The 17,833-nt window shown below is 47.7% G+C and overlaps 1 protein-coding gene across 1 annotated transcript in view; it reads left to right on the top strand.

Moving 5' to 3' along the window:
* PCGF5 (polycomb group ring finger 5) overlaps positions 1 to 17,833 on the top strand; it is a 120,918-nt gene that overhangs the window by 89,830 nt on the left and 13,255 nt on the right. The window contains exon 11 of the mRNA XM_085621448.1: positions 3,393 to 3,482. Within this exon, the coding sequence (XP_085477574.1) occupies positions 3,393 to 3,482 (90 nt within the window). The remainder of the gene's footprint in view (positions 1 to 3,392; positions 3,483 to 17,833) is intronic.

Genomic DNA, 17,833 nt, shown 5'->3' on the forward strand with positions numbered 1-17,833 from the left:
GGTGTGAGTGTTTGATTGGTTCTGATGCTCCGTCCATCACCACCCCCTTTTTACCGCTTTGTTCGCCATAAGTTGGCAGGGTATGCTCAGACGTGAGTCCCTTGCTCACTGTGCCACTGGATTCAAGCAAGCCTGGCTGAAGACGGCTGAAATGCCAGAAACCGGTCCTAGGAAGCTTGTTTCCGGTCCAGGGAAGGCATGGCATGGCAGTTCGGGCTGGACTGTTCCCATGAGGCACAGGGTCAGACTGATTTGCATATGGCCATGTCTGAACTGGGGTGGCAGAGTGGGCTAAAGAACGGTGATGGATCAAACCCAGATCTGTTGACTGGGTGTGAGTGTTTGATTGGTTCTGATGCTCCGTCCATCACCACCCCCTTTTGTACCGCTACATTCACATAAGGGTCATCTGATAGTTCTGAAGAACAATGCAAATCTTGATACAAAAAATTATATTTACTCAGTAAAATGCCTATGTTCACTTTATGTGCGGAAAACTGACCGAAAAATGAAGATAAGGCTGTCCGAACAGAAGAGTAACATCAGGAATTTGAACAATACATCCAGTGTGGCAGCACATTTTAGAATACGTTGCTATATTTACCCCAACTACAATTCCTAGTATTGGAAGTTGTGGAGGACACAGGAGATATTGAAGAGAAAATTGCTACATTGAGAAATCATTTGGATTAAGCGCCTGGATAGTCTCCAACCAAAAGGCATGAATGATCTATGTTTTCTGTAATACTGACATTGTAAATTGTTGGGGTACTAATCGAGCAGCCAAGAGAAGCTACGCAAACTGATTATTTTTGTGGAGCTAGGAATCTTGTGTTTCTCATGTAATTGGAGTTATCTTGTTTTTTTTTTCAAAATTAATACGTCTTTAAGCGGAACAATGTATTTAATCACTACATTTTTGACATTGATATGGTCTTCGTGGTACCTTTGGGGTGCACAAGTGTAGTATGATCAGAAACACATAATATAGTGATTCTAATAATTAACAACTGGCTTAAGTAGGCATATCAATATAGGTTGTGGGTCCAAATGCTTTTTACCAATCGTGAGGAAGTATGCTGACAGAGCCTTGGGTTTCCGTGGGTAGTGGGTTACACTTTTCTAAGGTGGTGACACCATTCACCTATGTATCTTTTCGCATTAGTTTGTACACGTCATGCGTCATTTTGACGCATTTCGCATACGTCAAATTAATAATATGTAGAACACGATACAATGCAGAATTCTGGCTTGAGTTGTCACATAAATGTGGGTTGTGGGTCTAGATGTATGATCCTGATCAGAAGTAATCCCATTAAGAACGCAGAGCCTTGATATCTCGAAGATAAGAGTATGGCGCATTTCCAAACCAAGCAAAACCAAAGGGGATGATGGACGGAGTGTTGAACATTGCAAGCACTCACCCCCAGTCAACTGATCTGGGTTTAATCCATCATCATTCTTTAGCTCACTCCGCCACCCCAGTTAAGACATGGCCATATGCAAATCAGTCTGACCCTGTGCCTCGTGGGAACAGTCCAGCCCGAACTGCCAAGCCACGTCTTCCCTGGACTGGAAACAAGCATCCTAGGACCGGTTTCGGGTTCATAACCCTCATCAGCCAGGCTATCTTGAATCCAGTGGCAACGTGAGCAAGGGACCCACGTCTGGGCATACCCTGCCAACTTAGGGCGAACAAAGCAATACCAAAGGGGATGATGGACGGAGTGTTGAACAAGCCAGCCACACCATTTAGAGCTAAAATCTTTTCACATATGTTAGTATATGTCATGCATCATTATGATGCACATCACACGTCAAAACAACGAGTCTGTAGAACCCGATAAAACTCTGAACATTTGAGCAAATAAGAATCCAGAATCGTGCCAGAAAACCACAGAAGGGCATGGCCCCATACACGGCTTGCCACTGGAGGAATACTAATTTATGATCTGGTAAAACTGGGTTTTATTTTATTATTCAAATAATTAGATATTCTTACACTTGAAAACCTAGAGATGCAGATACTCTGAGAGTATATGTGAACCAATGGGAGAAAATACAAGAATAGGGCTTAAATTACATATGTTTTTGAATGATTTGTCTTTGCAGAGATTAGATGTTTGATACTGGCAGAATTATGTCCGTTGTAGAACTATTGTGTATTTGGGGCTACCTAGAAAAAATGTATTCTTTGTGGTACATATGTTAGAAGACAAGATGATGATTTTTTTATGTTAGGCTTACATTTGTGTTTTTGTGATCAGTTTATATGTTGACTATCGTAGGATAATAAATTATTTTTCAATTCCTTTTCTTTTGTAGAGCATGGTTGTTTATCTCCAGATGAAGGACCATATAGCTCTAAAATGCATTGGGTTTTATGACTCATGGACACATAGACACAAGAATTGAGTGTGAATCACCACTATGGACAAATCAATTGTTTATGCATGACCACAAAGAGGTTTATAATCAACTGATGGAAGAAATGTTTGCAATCAAGTAAAATCAATGACTGATTATAATGGACACAAGATTGTTTATTTGGTTTAAAGTGCCCATTCAGTCAATATTAGCTTGTGAACCTGGCTACTGCACTTGAAAAAGTTCAGCAATTATTATTGTTTAAGATGGATATTTAGGTGACTAGGGATTTTGTTTCAAATTGAATTTTGAAACTTTTAAGATTTGCCACTCTTTAATCATTGGCAACCATCTGTCCTACAATGTTTTGATGCATGTACTCCTTAAAACATGCTAATTGATTTCAAAGGTTGATGGAGCCGTTATTGTTAGAGGTATAATAGACTCAAGAATAGACTCTGGTAAATGCCCTGTTCGCAGTCACTTTCAAATTGGAGATTTTGCCCATTTTGAAGAAACTCTATTAGTTACTGTTTAAAAACCCTTACGTTGATACTCGGCATAAGCCTTATGTTCATGAAATGATCCTTCGCTCAAATAACCCTTCTGAAAACCCTTACGTTGATACTCGGCATAAGCCTTATGTTCATGAAATGATCCTTCGCTCAAAGAACCCTTCTGAAAACCCTTACGTTGATACTCGGCATAAGCCTTATGTTCATGAAATGATCCTTCGCTCAAATAACCCTTCTGATAACCCTGAAGGTATTGGAAAAAAAGCTGGAGGTGGAGCTTTGCCAAGTGTGACATGCTCGCTTTGAAATGCTTTGCTTGATGATCTAATGAGCAACTTCTTTCTGTAAAGCAATAAAATGCATTTGTGTTCATAACTGCTGCTATTGTGGAGCGCTTAGATTCCGCATTTTAATAGCTATGTAATAATTTGTTAATAGTTGAAAAATGTTACACATTTGTATACAGAGAATTTTACTGCATTGCTTTATTAAGTGCCATCCCTTTCACAGTTTCAGTTTGAGAACAATTCCACTACGCTTCACATGTCCCTCACCCAAACCGACCATGAAACCACTCTTTCATCAGAGTCTGCTACAACCGTACGTATACAAACATGAAATAAATAGATTTGATTTCTAATAAAATTACCAGAAACGTCTTCTGTTGTGTAAATAGTTGGGGCAATTATTTATGGGGTTCGCATTTGCAATCAAAGTGATATGTCAGTATTTAAGATGACCTTCAAATTAAAAATGTATATTACATTTTGTTGTTTTAAATCTTTATATCAAGTTGAGCATATATTATTGTACACAAGTCAGCATGGTAAATTGTACAGTGTCTGTCCAACACTGCTGCATCAAAATTGTGAGGTTTCCTTTGCATTTTGCAAAATTATGGTTGAATGTTCCTTGTTTGGTATTCATATGCCATTGTGCTCCCTATGTCAACATGCTTCCAGACCAGATACGTTTTTCTCTACAGGTAACCTGTTTAACAAGTTTCGTAGTCGGTGTTCTATATGAATTTTGTGTCTGCTTCCCAGCAGAATTCTACTCACTACTGTACAAGGAGAGTCTCCCCAAAGTGCAACTCCTTTAACCATAGCGGACATTTAACCCATGTCCAAGCTATATCACATGTATCAGTTGGTGGTGACTGATTGATAAGGTATAGGGTTTTTTACCAGCAAACCAAGTTGGTGAGAGTCGTTTCTCGCTGTCCCCGGTAGACCTGTATATTGTGTCAAAACTGGGTCTCCTCATCCCCTTAGAATGTGAATGGTGTATGAGGATGGCCTCTTTATATATGTGAATGGTGGGGTATAGGATTATGGGTTGCTCCTGTGTGTCTGTAGCCAGAGGGGTGTAGCGTAATTCATAGGAATAGTGATAGCTCATTAAGCTGTCTCCACTCCCTGCATGTGCCCTTGCACTGCTCTCTCTTCCCCCTGTATCAGCCATTGTAAATTCCAGTATTGTGTGCCTGGTTCCTGAATTCACATCCACCTCATTTCTACGTGTTCACCGTCGCTAAGTTAAGCCAGCTGTAGCGGCCAGCTTCTGTCCTGAGAGACAGCCTCTGTCCCCACAACAAAGCACTGTGAGTAAGAGCCTGCCCACTTCGAAACCCCACAGAAAAGGAGCTTCAGGAAGAGAGAAACTGCAGCTACAAGTGACACCTCATGATGAGAAGAGAATAGCTCATGAAACCATATAGGGTGAACTGTTTCTGCCCCCATGTCCGCCGGAGAATCTCTTCCATGTCGGATCACACCACTTGCCCTCTTTTCTCTGCCAGCGTCTTCTAACATGCTTGGCCTTCATGCAGTTTGTAGCCAGCCACCTGCCAGGACAAAGATTGATGATTGCATCTGCAAGCTGCTGTGACTCCACATACACTGTCATGATACAGTAATCGTCATTTCACGCTGAAGAAGTGGGTCTCCATCCGAATGCTCTCCTTGAGGTTGTGACTACAAGAGCTCTTTGTTCACTGTAAGAGTGACCAGGTTCCTCAGGACACGTAAGCATATGCAAATTGCTTCTAGACTTGTCTAGCTGACAACCAGGCATGCAGCTCCTGGGTTCTCCAGCAATTTAACTGCACTGGTGTTCCGAAGCCTCCCTCTCTATTCCTCATGTAGCATTGAGTAGTACATTTGTTGACTGTGATAGAAAAACCTTGTTTTGCATGGAACTTGTTATCTGCTACATATCTATTCAGCTATTTAATTTTATAGGAATAAAAGTCTTATTCTTATAAAAAGAAATAGAACTGTAAGAACAGTCATAACAGTCTAGTTTGTTGAGTGCTTTAAGAGCAGTCAATGTGTTCTGTTGAAGCTTTTACTGTATCAAAGTTTCTCATCTAAGGGATCTTCATTTATAGTCAAAAGCACGGTTGGAAGAGCTTTTGGTTTACTAATTAGTTTGGGGCCATTTGACAAAGCTTTTCAAAAAAATTAAAAAGTTCTTCCACCTATCGTTTTAAACCTAAAAAACACACTACATTTCCCCAGCTATAATTTACTGAGCTAACTATACGTGTTCCACTGCCATGCATTGCTTATGACCTCATTACTCATGACATGTTTAATTAAATTATTGATGACATCACTGATGACGTCCCAAATTACATTTGCTATATGCTTTTCATACTGGAAGGGTTTCAGAGAGGTACATCTAGAGCCAATCTTTATTAACCTATGTAGTACTAAAATGTGTAACCTTTCACATCATGCGCAACATGAAGCATATCTGTGAAATCATCCACATTGAGTAGATATGATGCTCTGTTTTTTATGTTTAAAGTATTTTATTCATGCAGCGTGTCACATCCAAACTCAGACACAGCAATACAAGATCAGCAAATGGAAAGGAGCAAAAGTCCGGCATGACACTACATTTCAATACAAACGTCCCCGCCCCCCCAACGCCCCACCTAACCCACCCCACCCACCGTCCAGTGCGCTACTAACATACTGCCCGTCTCCCAAAGCTATAGGTAATTGGGGAGGAGGGTCTCGTCCCACTCACTGATCTGGCGCTAGCGGACTCGTAAGCCGCAGGAGGCGAAGGTACCTCGGACAGGTAAGCTCCCTAAACTCTGTGAGCAGCAGGGAGTGGAATGGTTGCCACAGGTCATTAAATTGCGTTACATCCCCTGCCACCACCAATGACAATTTCTCCATCCCCAACACGTGCCAAAGTCTGTGGAGCCAGCCCGTTATCGTGGGCACCGTGTCCGTACGCCAGTATAGCAAGATATTCTGAACTGCAGAGCCGAGTGCAATGGCGATCTGCCTGCCCCTTCTGGACTTAAGGGGATACATTAGATCATTTGGGAGTCCTAGCAGGGTATATGCCGGGAAGCGCGGGAGCTCTATACCGAAATGAACATCAATTTCATCCAGCACTTCCTTCCAATATCCAGTTAAGAGGGGACAGTCCCAGAGAATGTGCGTGAGTGTGCCCCGTTGTCCGCACCCTCGCCAGCATGTGTCTGTCTTACTATGATCGAACTCATGGATCCGCTCAGGCGTATAATACCAGTAAGTGGACACTTTAGTGAAAGTATCAGTGAGGCCCATATGATATGCTGAGTGGCGCGCCCTATAGGATATTTGGTCCCAGTCCTTGGGGCTCAGTGTCCTCCCAAGCTCCCGTTCCCATCTAATCCTCCCTGGATTGTGGAAATGTGTCGAAGGTAATTGCAAAAACTTATACAGGTCCGAGATTAGTTTCGAGTCCGATGTGCGGGACAACAGCCATCTCTCACACGGCAAGAGCCTCCTATCCGCCGCATCCCTCACCTGTGGCTGAAGGGCCCAATGCCGAACCTGCATATAACGGTGTCTCTCCGTTTCGGGGAGCGAGAAGTCCTGCCGAAATTGCGTGAACGGGATGACCCCCTCGGGGCCATACAGGTGACATAATGCTCTGCAGCCAGCCTGCCGCCAATGCGTGAAGGCCTCCTTCTCCATCCCAGGGGTGAAGGCAGGATTATCCACTAGCGGCGAAAGCGGCGAGGGAAAGGTGGTGAGGTCATATCTAAGGTAGGTCGCATCCCAGACCCGCAGAGGCACCCTAGTTATGAAAGAGGCGTAGAGGTTCCTAGGCCGGTGGGACCGGTGCAGGAATGGTATCTCTTGCAGAGGCCGCCCCGCCACCGCCTGGTCCTGGAAAAGCCAATGCTTATCCGACTCCCACCGGCACCATTCGACCAAATACCTCAATTGCGCCGCCTGAAAGTATTTACGGAAGTCGGGAATACCTAGGCCTCCAGCGTCCGGAGACAAAAGGGAGAGGGTCCTACGTAGCCTAGGCTTTTTCCCCTGCCAAATGAACCGGGTCACGTCCGACTGCAACTGCTGTATCCACCCCTTAGGTGGCGACAGCGGCAGGGCCCTGAATAAGTAGAGTACTTGCGGCAGAATCGTCATCTTGACGGCAGCAATCCTACCCATCCAGGCAAGAATGCCGCGATTCCAGCGGCCTAGCTCGCACTTGATCTTGGCCCCCAAGGCTGAGTAGTTGGCTGAAACCATGGCCGACAACGTAGGAGCAATCTGAATCCCCAAATATGGTATCGCCTCAGAGGACCAAAGTAACGGGAACCGGTTCTGCAAATACGCCTTAGTATCAGGCGCCAGGGAGATATCCAAAGCCACCGACTTCCCCATATTTACTTTAAAGCCCGAGACCGCGCCGAACGTCGCCAGTTCTTCCATACAGGCTGGAAGCGATGTCCGAAGTGTAGCCAATGTAAAGATGACATCATCGGCGTAGAGACTGATCGCATGGGTAAAGCCTCCCATCCGTATCCCCTTCACCGCCGGCCGCGTCCGCACCCGTTGGGCAAACGGCTCCATGTAGAGAGCAAAGAGCAAGGGCGAAAGCGGGCAGCCCTGCCTGGTGCCTCTCTCGATGGGGAAGGCTGCAGAGGTGTGACCGTTAACCCGGACCACTGCCGAGGGCTCCCTATAGCAGTTAAGGACCATGGTACGAAACCGTTCTCCTACACCCGCCTTCACCAGCACCTGTTCCAAGAAGGGCCAATGCACACGATCAAACGCTTTTTCTGCGTCAACCGTGAGCATCATCCTCTCGCCCGGAATCCGGGACGCCTTTTCCAGCAGGTGGACCACCCGCTTCGTGTTATCAACCGTCTGCCGCCCCGTAACGAAACCCGCCTGATCCGGGTCGACAAGGCCGGGCAGATAAGGCGCCAGGCGGCTTGCCAATATTCCAGTATAGAGTTTCAGGTCGACATTCAGGAGAGAAATCGGCCGATAAGATCCACAGTGTTTAGGATCTTTCCCTGGCTTGGGGATGACCGTGATGGAAGCCGTCAGGAGGTCAGGTAAGATGGCTCCAGGTTCCGCGAAAGAGTTGAAGAGGCGGGCGAGGACGGGGGCTAACGACCCGCAGAACGTCTTATAAAAGAGGGCCGAGTAGCCATCCGGGCCTGGTGCTTTGCCGTGCTTGAGTCTGGCAATGGCTGTCACCACTTCCTCTATGCTAATGGCCCTGTTCAGGTGGTCCGCCTGTATGGGGTCCAGGGAGGGCAGAGTGACCGAGTCCAGATAGGAGGACATAGCCGGCACATCCGGCGGGTCACCCGCGTAGAGGTCCCCGTAAAACCCTCGGAACGCTGCCGAGATGCCGGCATCGTCCGTTACTGCAACGCCCAAGGGGTCAGTGAGTTCCCGCACCAGCTGGCTCTGCCGGGTGGCCCGGAGTCTATTGGCCAAAAGTTTGCTACAGCGATCCCCCCCAGTATAAAAAGCGTGGCGCAATCGGAGGGCCGCATATTCCGCCCGGTTCACATCCAAGGCGGCAAGCAGTTTCCTCGCTTCTTTGAGCTGCCGCCAAATCCTCGGAGCCCCCGTTCTGCAGTGGATCAACTCCAGCTCCCGGACTCTAGCAGTAAGCTCGTCCCTCTTTATCTTGCGCTCCCTATTTTCGGCCGCGGAGATGGACAAGAACTCCCCCCGGAGGACCGCCTTCAAAGCTGCCCACTGGGTGGCTCTGGTGGTATCTGTGTTATCATTGTGTGCCAAATATTCCCTAAGTACCCGCTCAATACGATCCGTTACCGTTTTCCTGTGTAGTAGAGTATCCCGGAGGCGCCAGACCCATGCCGTGGCGGCAGACGGCGGCAAGCGAAAGGAGGCCTCCACCGGGGCATGATCCGACAAGGAAATAACCCCCATGTCCACGGCGGACACCAGGGCCTGCGCCGGGGAGGTGACCAGGAAGTGATCAAGCCTCGCATAGGTCTTGTGCGCATGGGAGTAGTAGGAGTAATCCCTGGCTGCGGGGTGCATCTGGCGCCAGAGGTCCCGGAGGTCCACCTCCGCAAGGCTAGCCTTACAACCAGCTGAAAATTCCCCCACTTGCGGGGAACGCTGCACCGATCTGTCGACCACCGAATCAAAGACCATGTTAAGGTCGCCCCCGAGGATAACATGCCTATCCGGCAAGGCCGAAATCTCCTCCTCCGCCGACAGCAAGAACCGCTCCTGTTTATCATTGGGGCTATAAAGGGAGCCTATCGTGAATGTAATGCCCCCCACCCGGAACCTATGCGCCAACATCCTCCCTTTAATTTCTGCAAATTTGTGGAGGTGTTCCCCCCGGAAATGTCGAGCCACCAGAATCGCCACCCCGGCGGTCTTGGCAGTACCGGAAGAAAAGAACTGCATCGGAAATTTACAAGAGCGTAACCTATGTGTATCCTGTGGTAACAGGTGGGTTTCCTGAAGGAGGCAGATGTCCGCCTGAGCGTTTTCTAACAGGGAAAGCACCGCCCGCCGCTTAACTGGATTGTTCAGACCCCTGACATTCAAGGTCACGATCTTAAAGGTATGGGGAGGCATAGTAAGGATTGCGTAGAAAGGCGCGAGTGTCCAGCGCGGTGATCATAATGGGCGGGCACACTCCCCCCAGCTCAAACCGCAAGTCAAGCTCCCAAGAACAGTATGCAAAGCCTCTCCCTCCTGCGCAGCGCAGCCCAGTGCCAGTCTCCAGCCCCAATGTATCCAGGTCCCCCCCACACACCCGCCAACCTCACAATCCACCTCCCCGTGCGCCCCCCCATCGACACCAAGCAAGACAAAGTGGGGGAACTCAGGCAAAGCAACAAATCCTAGCACAGCGCACTGGACAACTCCTTCCCCCACACCCAACTCCCACGACCCCCCCGGCGCCCCAACACCCCAAAACAACCCCTTCCAAACCCAAAACACTGTCCCCATCCCCCCGAGAAAAATGTCCAAGTCCAGTCCCGAAGGGACAAGTCTTTGGTAAAGTACTCCAGTGGACGTCCAGCCACCGAACACCCCCCCCCCGCTCCCGCCCCGATCCGGCCCCCAAACCTGCTTAATGTTGAAGGCTGTGAAGATCTCCCCCCGGAGCAGATCTACGCCGTCAGCGCCGTGTCACCTAGTCCAGTATTCTCCGCCACCCCGGACACCGCCTCTGCCATGCTGGCTCTGATGGTGGGTGAGTCCGGTCTCGTCAGTCGTGCCGGAGTGTGCCGCCTCGACACCTGCTGCCATCCATCGCTGCCGGCACGCCCCCGCCTCCGCGGAGCTGCGTCCCCCTCCGGTGCTGATATGCCCAAGACTCCGCACGTTTCCTGCAGTGACCGTAGTTGATGCATAGCGCCATTCCATCGGAATATGAGCCTGAACGGGTGGCCCCATGCATACGGTGTTTCGTGCGATCTCAGGAAGTCTGTGGCGATTTTGAACGCTTTCCGTTTCTGGAGCGTGATTGCGGACAGATCCTGATACAAGGCAACTGGGTGGTTCCGAAAGGTGAGGGGCTGCTTCCTCCGAGCCTCCGCCAGGATGCGTTCTTTGAGCGGAAAATCCGGGAGATAGGCCAGGATGTCCGGGGGCTGCAACGACGCCCTGCGCCGCGGCCCTACTCGATGCGCTCTGTCTATCCATACAGGGAACTCCGCCGGCTCCCCCAGAACCTCCCGGAATAGATCCTGCAGGTACCCCGCCACATCCGTCCCTTCCTCTGTGAGTGGAACGCCTCTGACCCTGATGTTGTTGCGTCGCGACCTGTTTTCGAGGTCCTCAGCGTGTGCCTGGAGGTCGATCTGCTGATCCCGTAGGCGTAGCACCTCTTGCTGCAGACGTTCGAGCTCCTCATCCCTGTTCCGTCCGGTGTCCTCCATCGTGGCCACCCGCTCTCCCAGGCTGTCCACTTCCCGCCGGACCTCCCGCACTTCGCTGGCCACCTCCTTCTTCAGGGCTTGGAAGTCCTCCCGCAGGGAGCCGAAAAGGGATTCCATGAATGATCTTGTGATCGGAGGCTCCCCATCATCGGCGGCCCGCGACCCGCTGGAGGGGCCAGGCGATGACTGCCCCCGGTCGGCTCGCTGCTGGTTCCTACCCAGTAGCTCGGGGAGAGTGCGGTCCCCCTTCCGTCCTCCTTTGCTGCCCCCCATGAGCTCCGGGAGACCGCGCTGATTGCCGCTTCTTGTGCCACAGAGGCCTCACGCAGGCTCCCGCCACACCCCAGCGTCTCCGGGGCCCCGGTCGTCCTCCTTCGCGTCGTCTCTCTGTGGCGCCTCTGCTGAAGCGCGCCTCTGGTCCGCTTGTATGCCCCTCTGGGCTCCCTCCGCTCACCTCTGTGCTCGTGGAGCAGCTACCACCGCCGGGCGCCCCTCGCACTCAGTCCGTCCACTGCGTACCCTACGGTCTCAGGACTCGCCAGGGGAAACACGTAGGGCGTGGTCCGTCCCTCCTGACTCCGGCTCCCGTGTGTGCGAGGCAGGTCCCGCCCGGCACTCCTCTCAGTCCACAGTGCCCATCCAACCCCGAAGCGGGTCCCAAGGGCCGCGGGGCAAGGTACAAGGGGGGGGAGGCCCCTGCAGCCGCCTCCCCCGCGAGCCAGCTGCCAGATCCCCAGGCCGCAGCGCCGGCGTGCGCACGTGTCATCCACCGGCCCCCATCCACTGTGTTACCTCTGGGCTGGGGGTCTGTACCGCACTCCCGGGGCCGCGTCCCGTGTCGCACTACTGTGAGCTCCTCCGCTGTAAGCACCTCGCCGGGCTGGTAAGTGCCCCTCCGATCTCTGCCAGGACACAGGGGTGCCGCCTAACTTGCCCACCAGGGGCGTATGCAATTTTCCAGCCCCCGGGGGCGGGGCTCCGCCCCCCCCCCGGGTCCGATCACGCTCTCCTCGGGGCCGTGCCTCTGTGGGCTCCAGTCTGGGCCATTACCGGGTCCCTGGTGGTTGTGTGGGCCGTCCGTTCGCCTCCCGGCCTGTCACCTCTGCAAAAGCCGGGCGTTGTCCTCGACAGGCGTCCGGGTCCTCAGCTCCCTGCGCCGGCTCAGTGCTCCGCCCTCTCTCGGCCGCTCTTTCCGGTCCGCTCCGCCGAGCGCCGCGGCCTCCCCCGATCTCTCCGGGGGCTAGGCAGCCCCCCCCACACCCCGGAGTCTCTGCCTGCGATTCCCCGCACCTCCGGGGGGAGATTCAGCGGGTATGCGCGGTCTAGGGCATCACGGAAGCGGGAGCTGGCGGAGAAGCCGTCCGCTCACCTCGCCATCTTGGCCACGCCCCCCATGCTCTGTTTTTTAGAGGTATTCAGGTGTGTAAGAAATGTAATGTCTATGTAGACAATAACGCGATCAGCAATTTATGTAAGAGTGAACTTAGACATGTAAATTACTTCCAAGGGTAAGTTACGTTTGTGAATTGGCTTGGTAATTCCTCTGTAGACATTCATGCAATTACCAATTTAGTACACCATGAATACCATTGAAAACAGTGTTTTATGATTATTTACCTTAATAAAAATGGACCTGTTAAATACCTCCTTTTACATGGAATTCTAAGGCAACTGCTTCACATCTATGCATTAGCCACTGATAAAGCATTCACAATCCGGTCCTATGCACAACCCTCTGAAAATTATGAAGATACCTTACACATATTCCCAAAATCAGTACCGTACTTGAATCATTCCCCATCGTCGAAGTGGGAGTCTCTCTCAGTAACCTTGAAATAGTATATAAAGCACTTGCAGCTATAACATCCATAGTCAGTGGTCACTTTTTTAGTACAGCCACCTCATTTTAAAAAGCCCTTACTTCAGCCAATGAGGTGAAAGTATACTGTGACTCACCCCTCCCAAACGGGTTTACAACTCAGATTTCTACTGCAGGTTGTGTGAAAAGTAGTTCGGGAGCTTTGCTCTTCGTCATTGAACAGGTAAGTCAACACTTGACCATTTTCTTGGTCTTTAGGTGTGTTGTTCTATTGCCTCTGAAAAATAGCATCAACAGAGAAAGCAAATCTTTTTCAAAGCATGTGATTTATGTGCTAAAATTAGGGTTTTCACTGAAGACTCTTACAAAAGATATATCTGTTACCTCTACACTGATCACAAGCCCACGGTCTATAAAATATGCAGAACATTTTCGGCCAAGACCCTCGATGATACGTAAGGAAGACTACTCAGGTGGTTCCAGAACAACAAGACTTTTTAACATCTATTTGCAGAAAATGAGTCTTCTGAACCTAGGTCCTCTAACTCTCAGAGGAAGAGAGAAAAAAGAAAGAGCAATGACACTGAATCATCTAAAGCCAGTTCCAAGCCTAAAGAATCCTTTTCAGACCAACATGAGGAAAGAATGTATTAGAAAGCTCTAAAAAATCATCAGATAAGTCTCCTCCAGAAAAAGAGGCACTTTCCATCTTCTATGCTTTCACCAGAATCTCCACTGAAGATGAACCCTTTGTCTACGACGGCCCTGCCAACGACTTTCTTGACGATGCCCTCCGGCCAACCCTTATCTATACAGTAAAGTTAAAGACTCACCAAGAAAAGGCGGTGGACCCATCCATGGTAGATCTGGCAATGACTCACTCATCGACAAAGTATTCGTCGATGATCCACAATAACTTGTGTTTTATGTGAGTTAAGTTTGTAGCCAGAAACGGACCCAAATTTATTAGCCTCCTCAGTAATACCCAGTATAGCAGCTGATATGTTAGTTGAATAGACCGCAATATCGTCGGCATACGCCGTAATTTTTAACGAATTCTGACCGTGTTCGAAAGGAATAATGTTGGGATTAGCTTGTAAGGCAACAAGAAAGGGTTCCAACGATAGAGTGAATAGCAAGGGTGATAATGGACACCCTTGCCGTGTGCCTCGGTAGATTGGAAAACTAGTCGAAGTTAGCCCGGCATAGCAAAGCTTAGCCGTTGGGTGGTCGTAAAGAGCCTGTAGCCATTTGAGGAATTGGCCATGAAAGCCCATAGTAGACATCGTTGACCAAAGAAATTCCCACCCCACTCGGTCGAACGCCTTTTCGGCGTCAAGGAGTATCATACCGAGTGGGGTAGGTCCAAACCTAGCCACATCAAATTAAGTAATAGCCATATTAATATGGGCAGTGGTGTCTCTCCCTGTGACAAAGCCATGTTGATGAGGGGACACAAGATGGGGGATAAGTGGAGCTAATCGGATAGCCAATACCTTGGCGAAGATTTTAGCGTCTACGTTAATAAGCGAGATAGGTCTATATGACCCACATTGATCTCCAGGTTTACCTTTTTTTAAAAAGAAGACAATCCTGGTAGTGTTCCAAGATTCGGGAGCCTTCCCAGTGATTCCAATATTACTAATCACATTAGATAGTAGTGGCATCAGTTCCTCCGAGCATAATTTGTAAATATCTAGTGGGATAGTATCCTCTCCGGCAGCTTTACCTAGAGGAAGCGTGGCAGTCGCCTTTCTAATCTCTAATTCAGTAATGTTTTCAGAGAGCAGCGCCATGCTTTCAGTCTGCTTTCCCTTGATTAGATTAGTGTCCAGATATTCTTGGATGTTATTCAAGACAGGCTGTTCATCTGGAGTATATAATGCCCTATAAAAGGCCACGAATTGCTCAAGAATCTGCTCTGGTTGAGTATATGCCGTGTTATTGGGACCTTTAATTTCTTTTATAGATGTTCTAGATTTGTCGTCAGCAATTTTGTAAGCTAGAATTTTACCAATCTTATCCCCGCTTTCATATTGAGATAGATGATATTTATGTAGACTATTCATATTTTTCTCCATAAGCCTAGTTTTAATGCTAAGCTTAGAGTTAGCTAACTTTTGACATATGTCAGCTACATTTGGTACACCCTGTATTAATGCCTGTGAAAGCTGTTTTTCTAACATAATTACGGTATTACACATCGCGACCCAACCAGATTTGTATAATGCATTTTGATTGAGAACGAACTGTTGTGTAAACCCCCGTATACGGGCTTTGACAGTATCCCAGACTATGCTGGGTATAGCTGAATTTATATTTATTGTGATAAACTCCACTAAGTGTGCTTTTAATTGTGAAATATAGTCGTTATTAGACAATAAATGTCGGGGAAATGTAAATGTCCTGGGTTTCTGGCAGATCTGTTGCAAAGTGAATGATAATATAATTGGATTGTGATCCGAGGCCACTCTCGGACATAGCTCCATAGAGCTATTCCCTATAATGTTATCTGAAGCCCAGGCCATATCGATTCTTGAGCAGAGTTGGTGAGATGCTGAATAATATGTAAAGCCAGCAATAGAGGGGTGTAGTGTTCGCCAGGCATCTTTTAGGTTATGGCCATTGGCTCCGATCGCAGGTACTTGTAGAACTGCCACTTATCTTGGAATTAAAATTTCTTCTGATATCAACGAGATAATTAAACTTAATTATGAGGCTCTTATCAAAGAAACTGTTACAACTTTAAAAAAGTGGCATAAGGTTCCTCTTAGCATTATCGGTCGGATCAATTTAATTAAAATGAGCATACTACCTAAATTTCTATACTTATTCAGGTCCATACCATTCCTCGTTAACAATACGTATTTCAAACGGCTAGATGGGATTTTTAGTAGCTTTATCTGGGGATATAAAAAGGTTCGCAGATCAATCACTCTGCTTAAACTACCTCTCAATCAAGGCGGTTTGAACTTTCCTGACTTTAGATCATATTTCTTCTCAGCTTTTCTCAGCCGTCTTCGTTGCTTGTTCATTCGTGACAAGCAACTGTTTTATTGCTACCAATTTGCTCTGGGAGAGGAATCTAATATGTTTTAGCCAAAGCTAACGACCCAAACTATTTCAAACGTGTAAAATTTAAGACCATCAGAGACAGTGTTAAAATTTGGCAACTTATTTTAGCCAAGTGTAACACGTCTTTCTTCCACCCTCAATTATCTTTATGGGCTAACCCTGGCCTTCCAGGGATATTCCACAATGGGATATTCTCTATGTGGAAAACCGCTGCAATAGAAACACTTGGGGATCTATATGGCAATGACGGCCTCTTGGCCTTCGAGACACTAAGAACACTTTATAAATTACCTATAACTTCACAGTTTAAATACATCCAAATAAATGATTATCTAATACGCAAAATGAAGTTACTAAATATTTCAGATTCAGATCTCTGGAATTGTTTCTATTCCAACAAGGCTAAATCACTTATCAGTCTCGGCTATAGAGTCCTAACTTCGCTCAAATTAGACGACTGTGGGAAAATGGCGGAAAAATGGAGCTCTCGGTTAGGTTTGAATATTACTCCTAATCAGATCTCTTCTTCGTTTTGCAGTAAAAACCGCTCGGTCCAGTCTTCTAGTTTGAGACTTCAACAATATAAAACGACATGCCAGCTATATTACACCCCAGAAAAAAATTCAAAATGGTCCAGCAATAGCTTGAATAGCGAACGGACAAGGTGTCCCAAATGTGACCTTCTAGCCGCTAATCTTGAACATATGATGTTCACGTGTCCTCGACTTACGGAATTTTGGCATAAAATCAGTCAGGGTATGGCTCAGATTCTGTCACAACCAATCACACTTAGTTTAACTAATGTACTTTTAGGCACTCCGTTGATAAATAGCTCATTAGAAGCCCCGAAAGCCGATCTCATTAACATACTGATCGGATGTGCCAGACTGACTATTGCTAGGACATGGATTTCAAGAAACCCACCACATGTGATGGAGTGGTGGCTTCTTGTTAAAGAAATTTATATTATGGAATCTTCTCTTGCTAAGATTAGAGGTGTTAAATCTCTTCAAAAGATAGACAGAATATCTGGGGCTCCTCAACTATATGAAGCCCTCTCAGATGGTTCGAGGGCTAAGAGTGGTGAATACACAATTTCTCAAAAGAAGGCCGACCAGGGTGATGTCGGAAGGAATGTGTGTTCCTCCTCTTTTTTTTTTTTTTTTTTACCATTGTCATTTATGCCCGCTCTCTTATAGGTAATATACTTTCTTTTTCTTTTCACGATTTCTAATTCCGATGTATACCTCTCCGCCCTTCTCGACATACTTGTTATTTCAATCTCAACAATAAGGAAGTTAACGATCTCCTAACATCCCTTAAATCTGGCTCTCCAAACGATCCCTGCCCCCCAGCAGTTTTCCATCTGGCCGCTAAGGCTATTAGCAAATATCTTACTCCCCTCCTGAATCAAGTGATAACAACAGGAAAGTATCCTGAGGTTTGGAAAAAAGCCTGTATAAGACCGATCTTAAAAAAACCGACTGCAGATCCACTTGAACCAAAAAACTATCGACCAATCTCCCGATTGCCACTACCAGCAAAGATCCTGGAAAAGGCCATAAATAAGGAGCTAATCCAGTACTTAGAAGACAACTCTCTACTGGATTGTACTCAGCATGGATTTAGGCCTTGTCACTCAACAGAGACAGCATTGGTGCTGGCAACCGAAGAGATCCGGAAGACAGTAGATGGAGGCAGCAGAGCAATTTTGGTTCTGCTAGACCTCTCGGCGGCGTTTGACACCGTGAACCATCTGGTACTGGTGCAACGGTTGAAACAAATTGGGGTAGAGGACATTGCATTAAATTTACTTGCCTCCTTTTTAGAGGCTAGACAGCAGAACATACACTGGGAGAA

Source organism: Triturus cristatus, chromosome 1_2, assembly GCF_964204655.1.
Source record: "Triturus cristatus chromosome 1_2, aTriCri1.1, whole genome shotgun sequence".
NCBI lineage: Eukaryota > Metazoa > Chordata > Amphibia > Caudata > Salamandridae > Triturus > Triturus cristatus.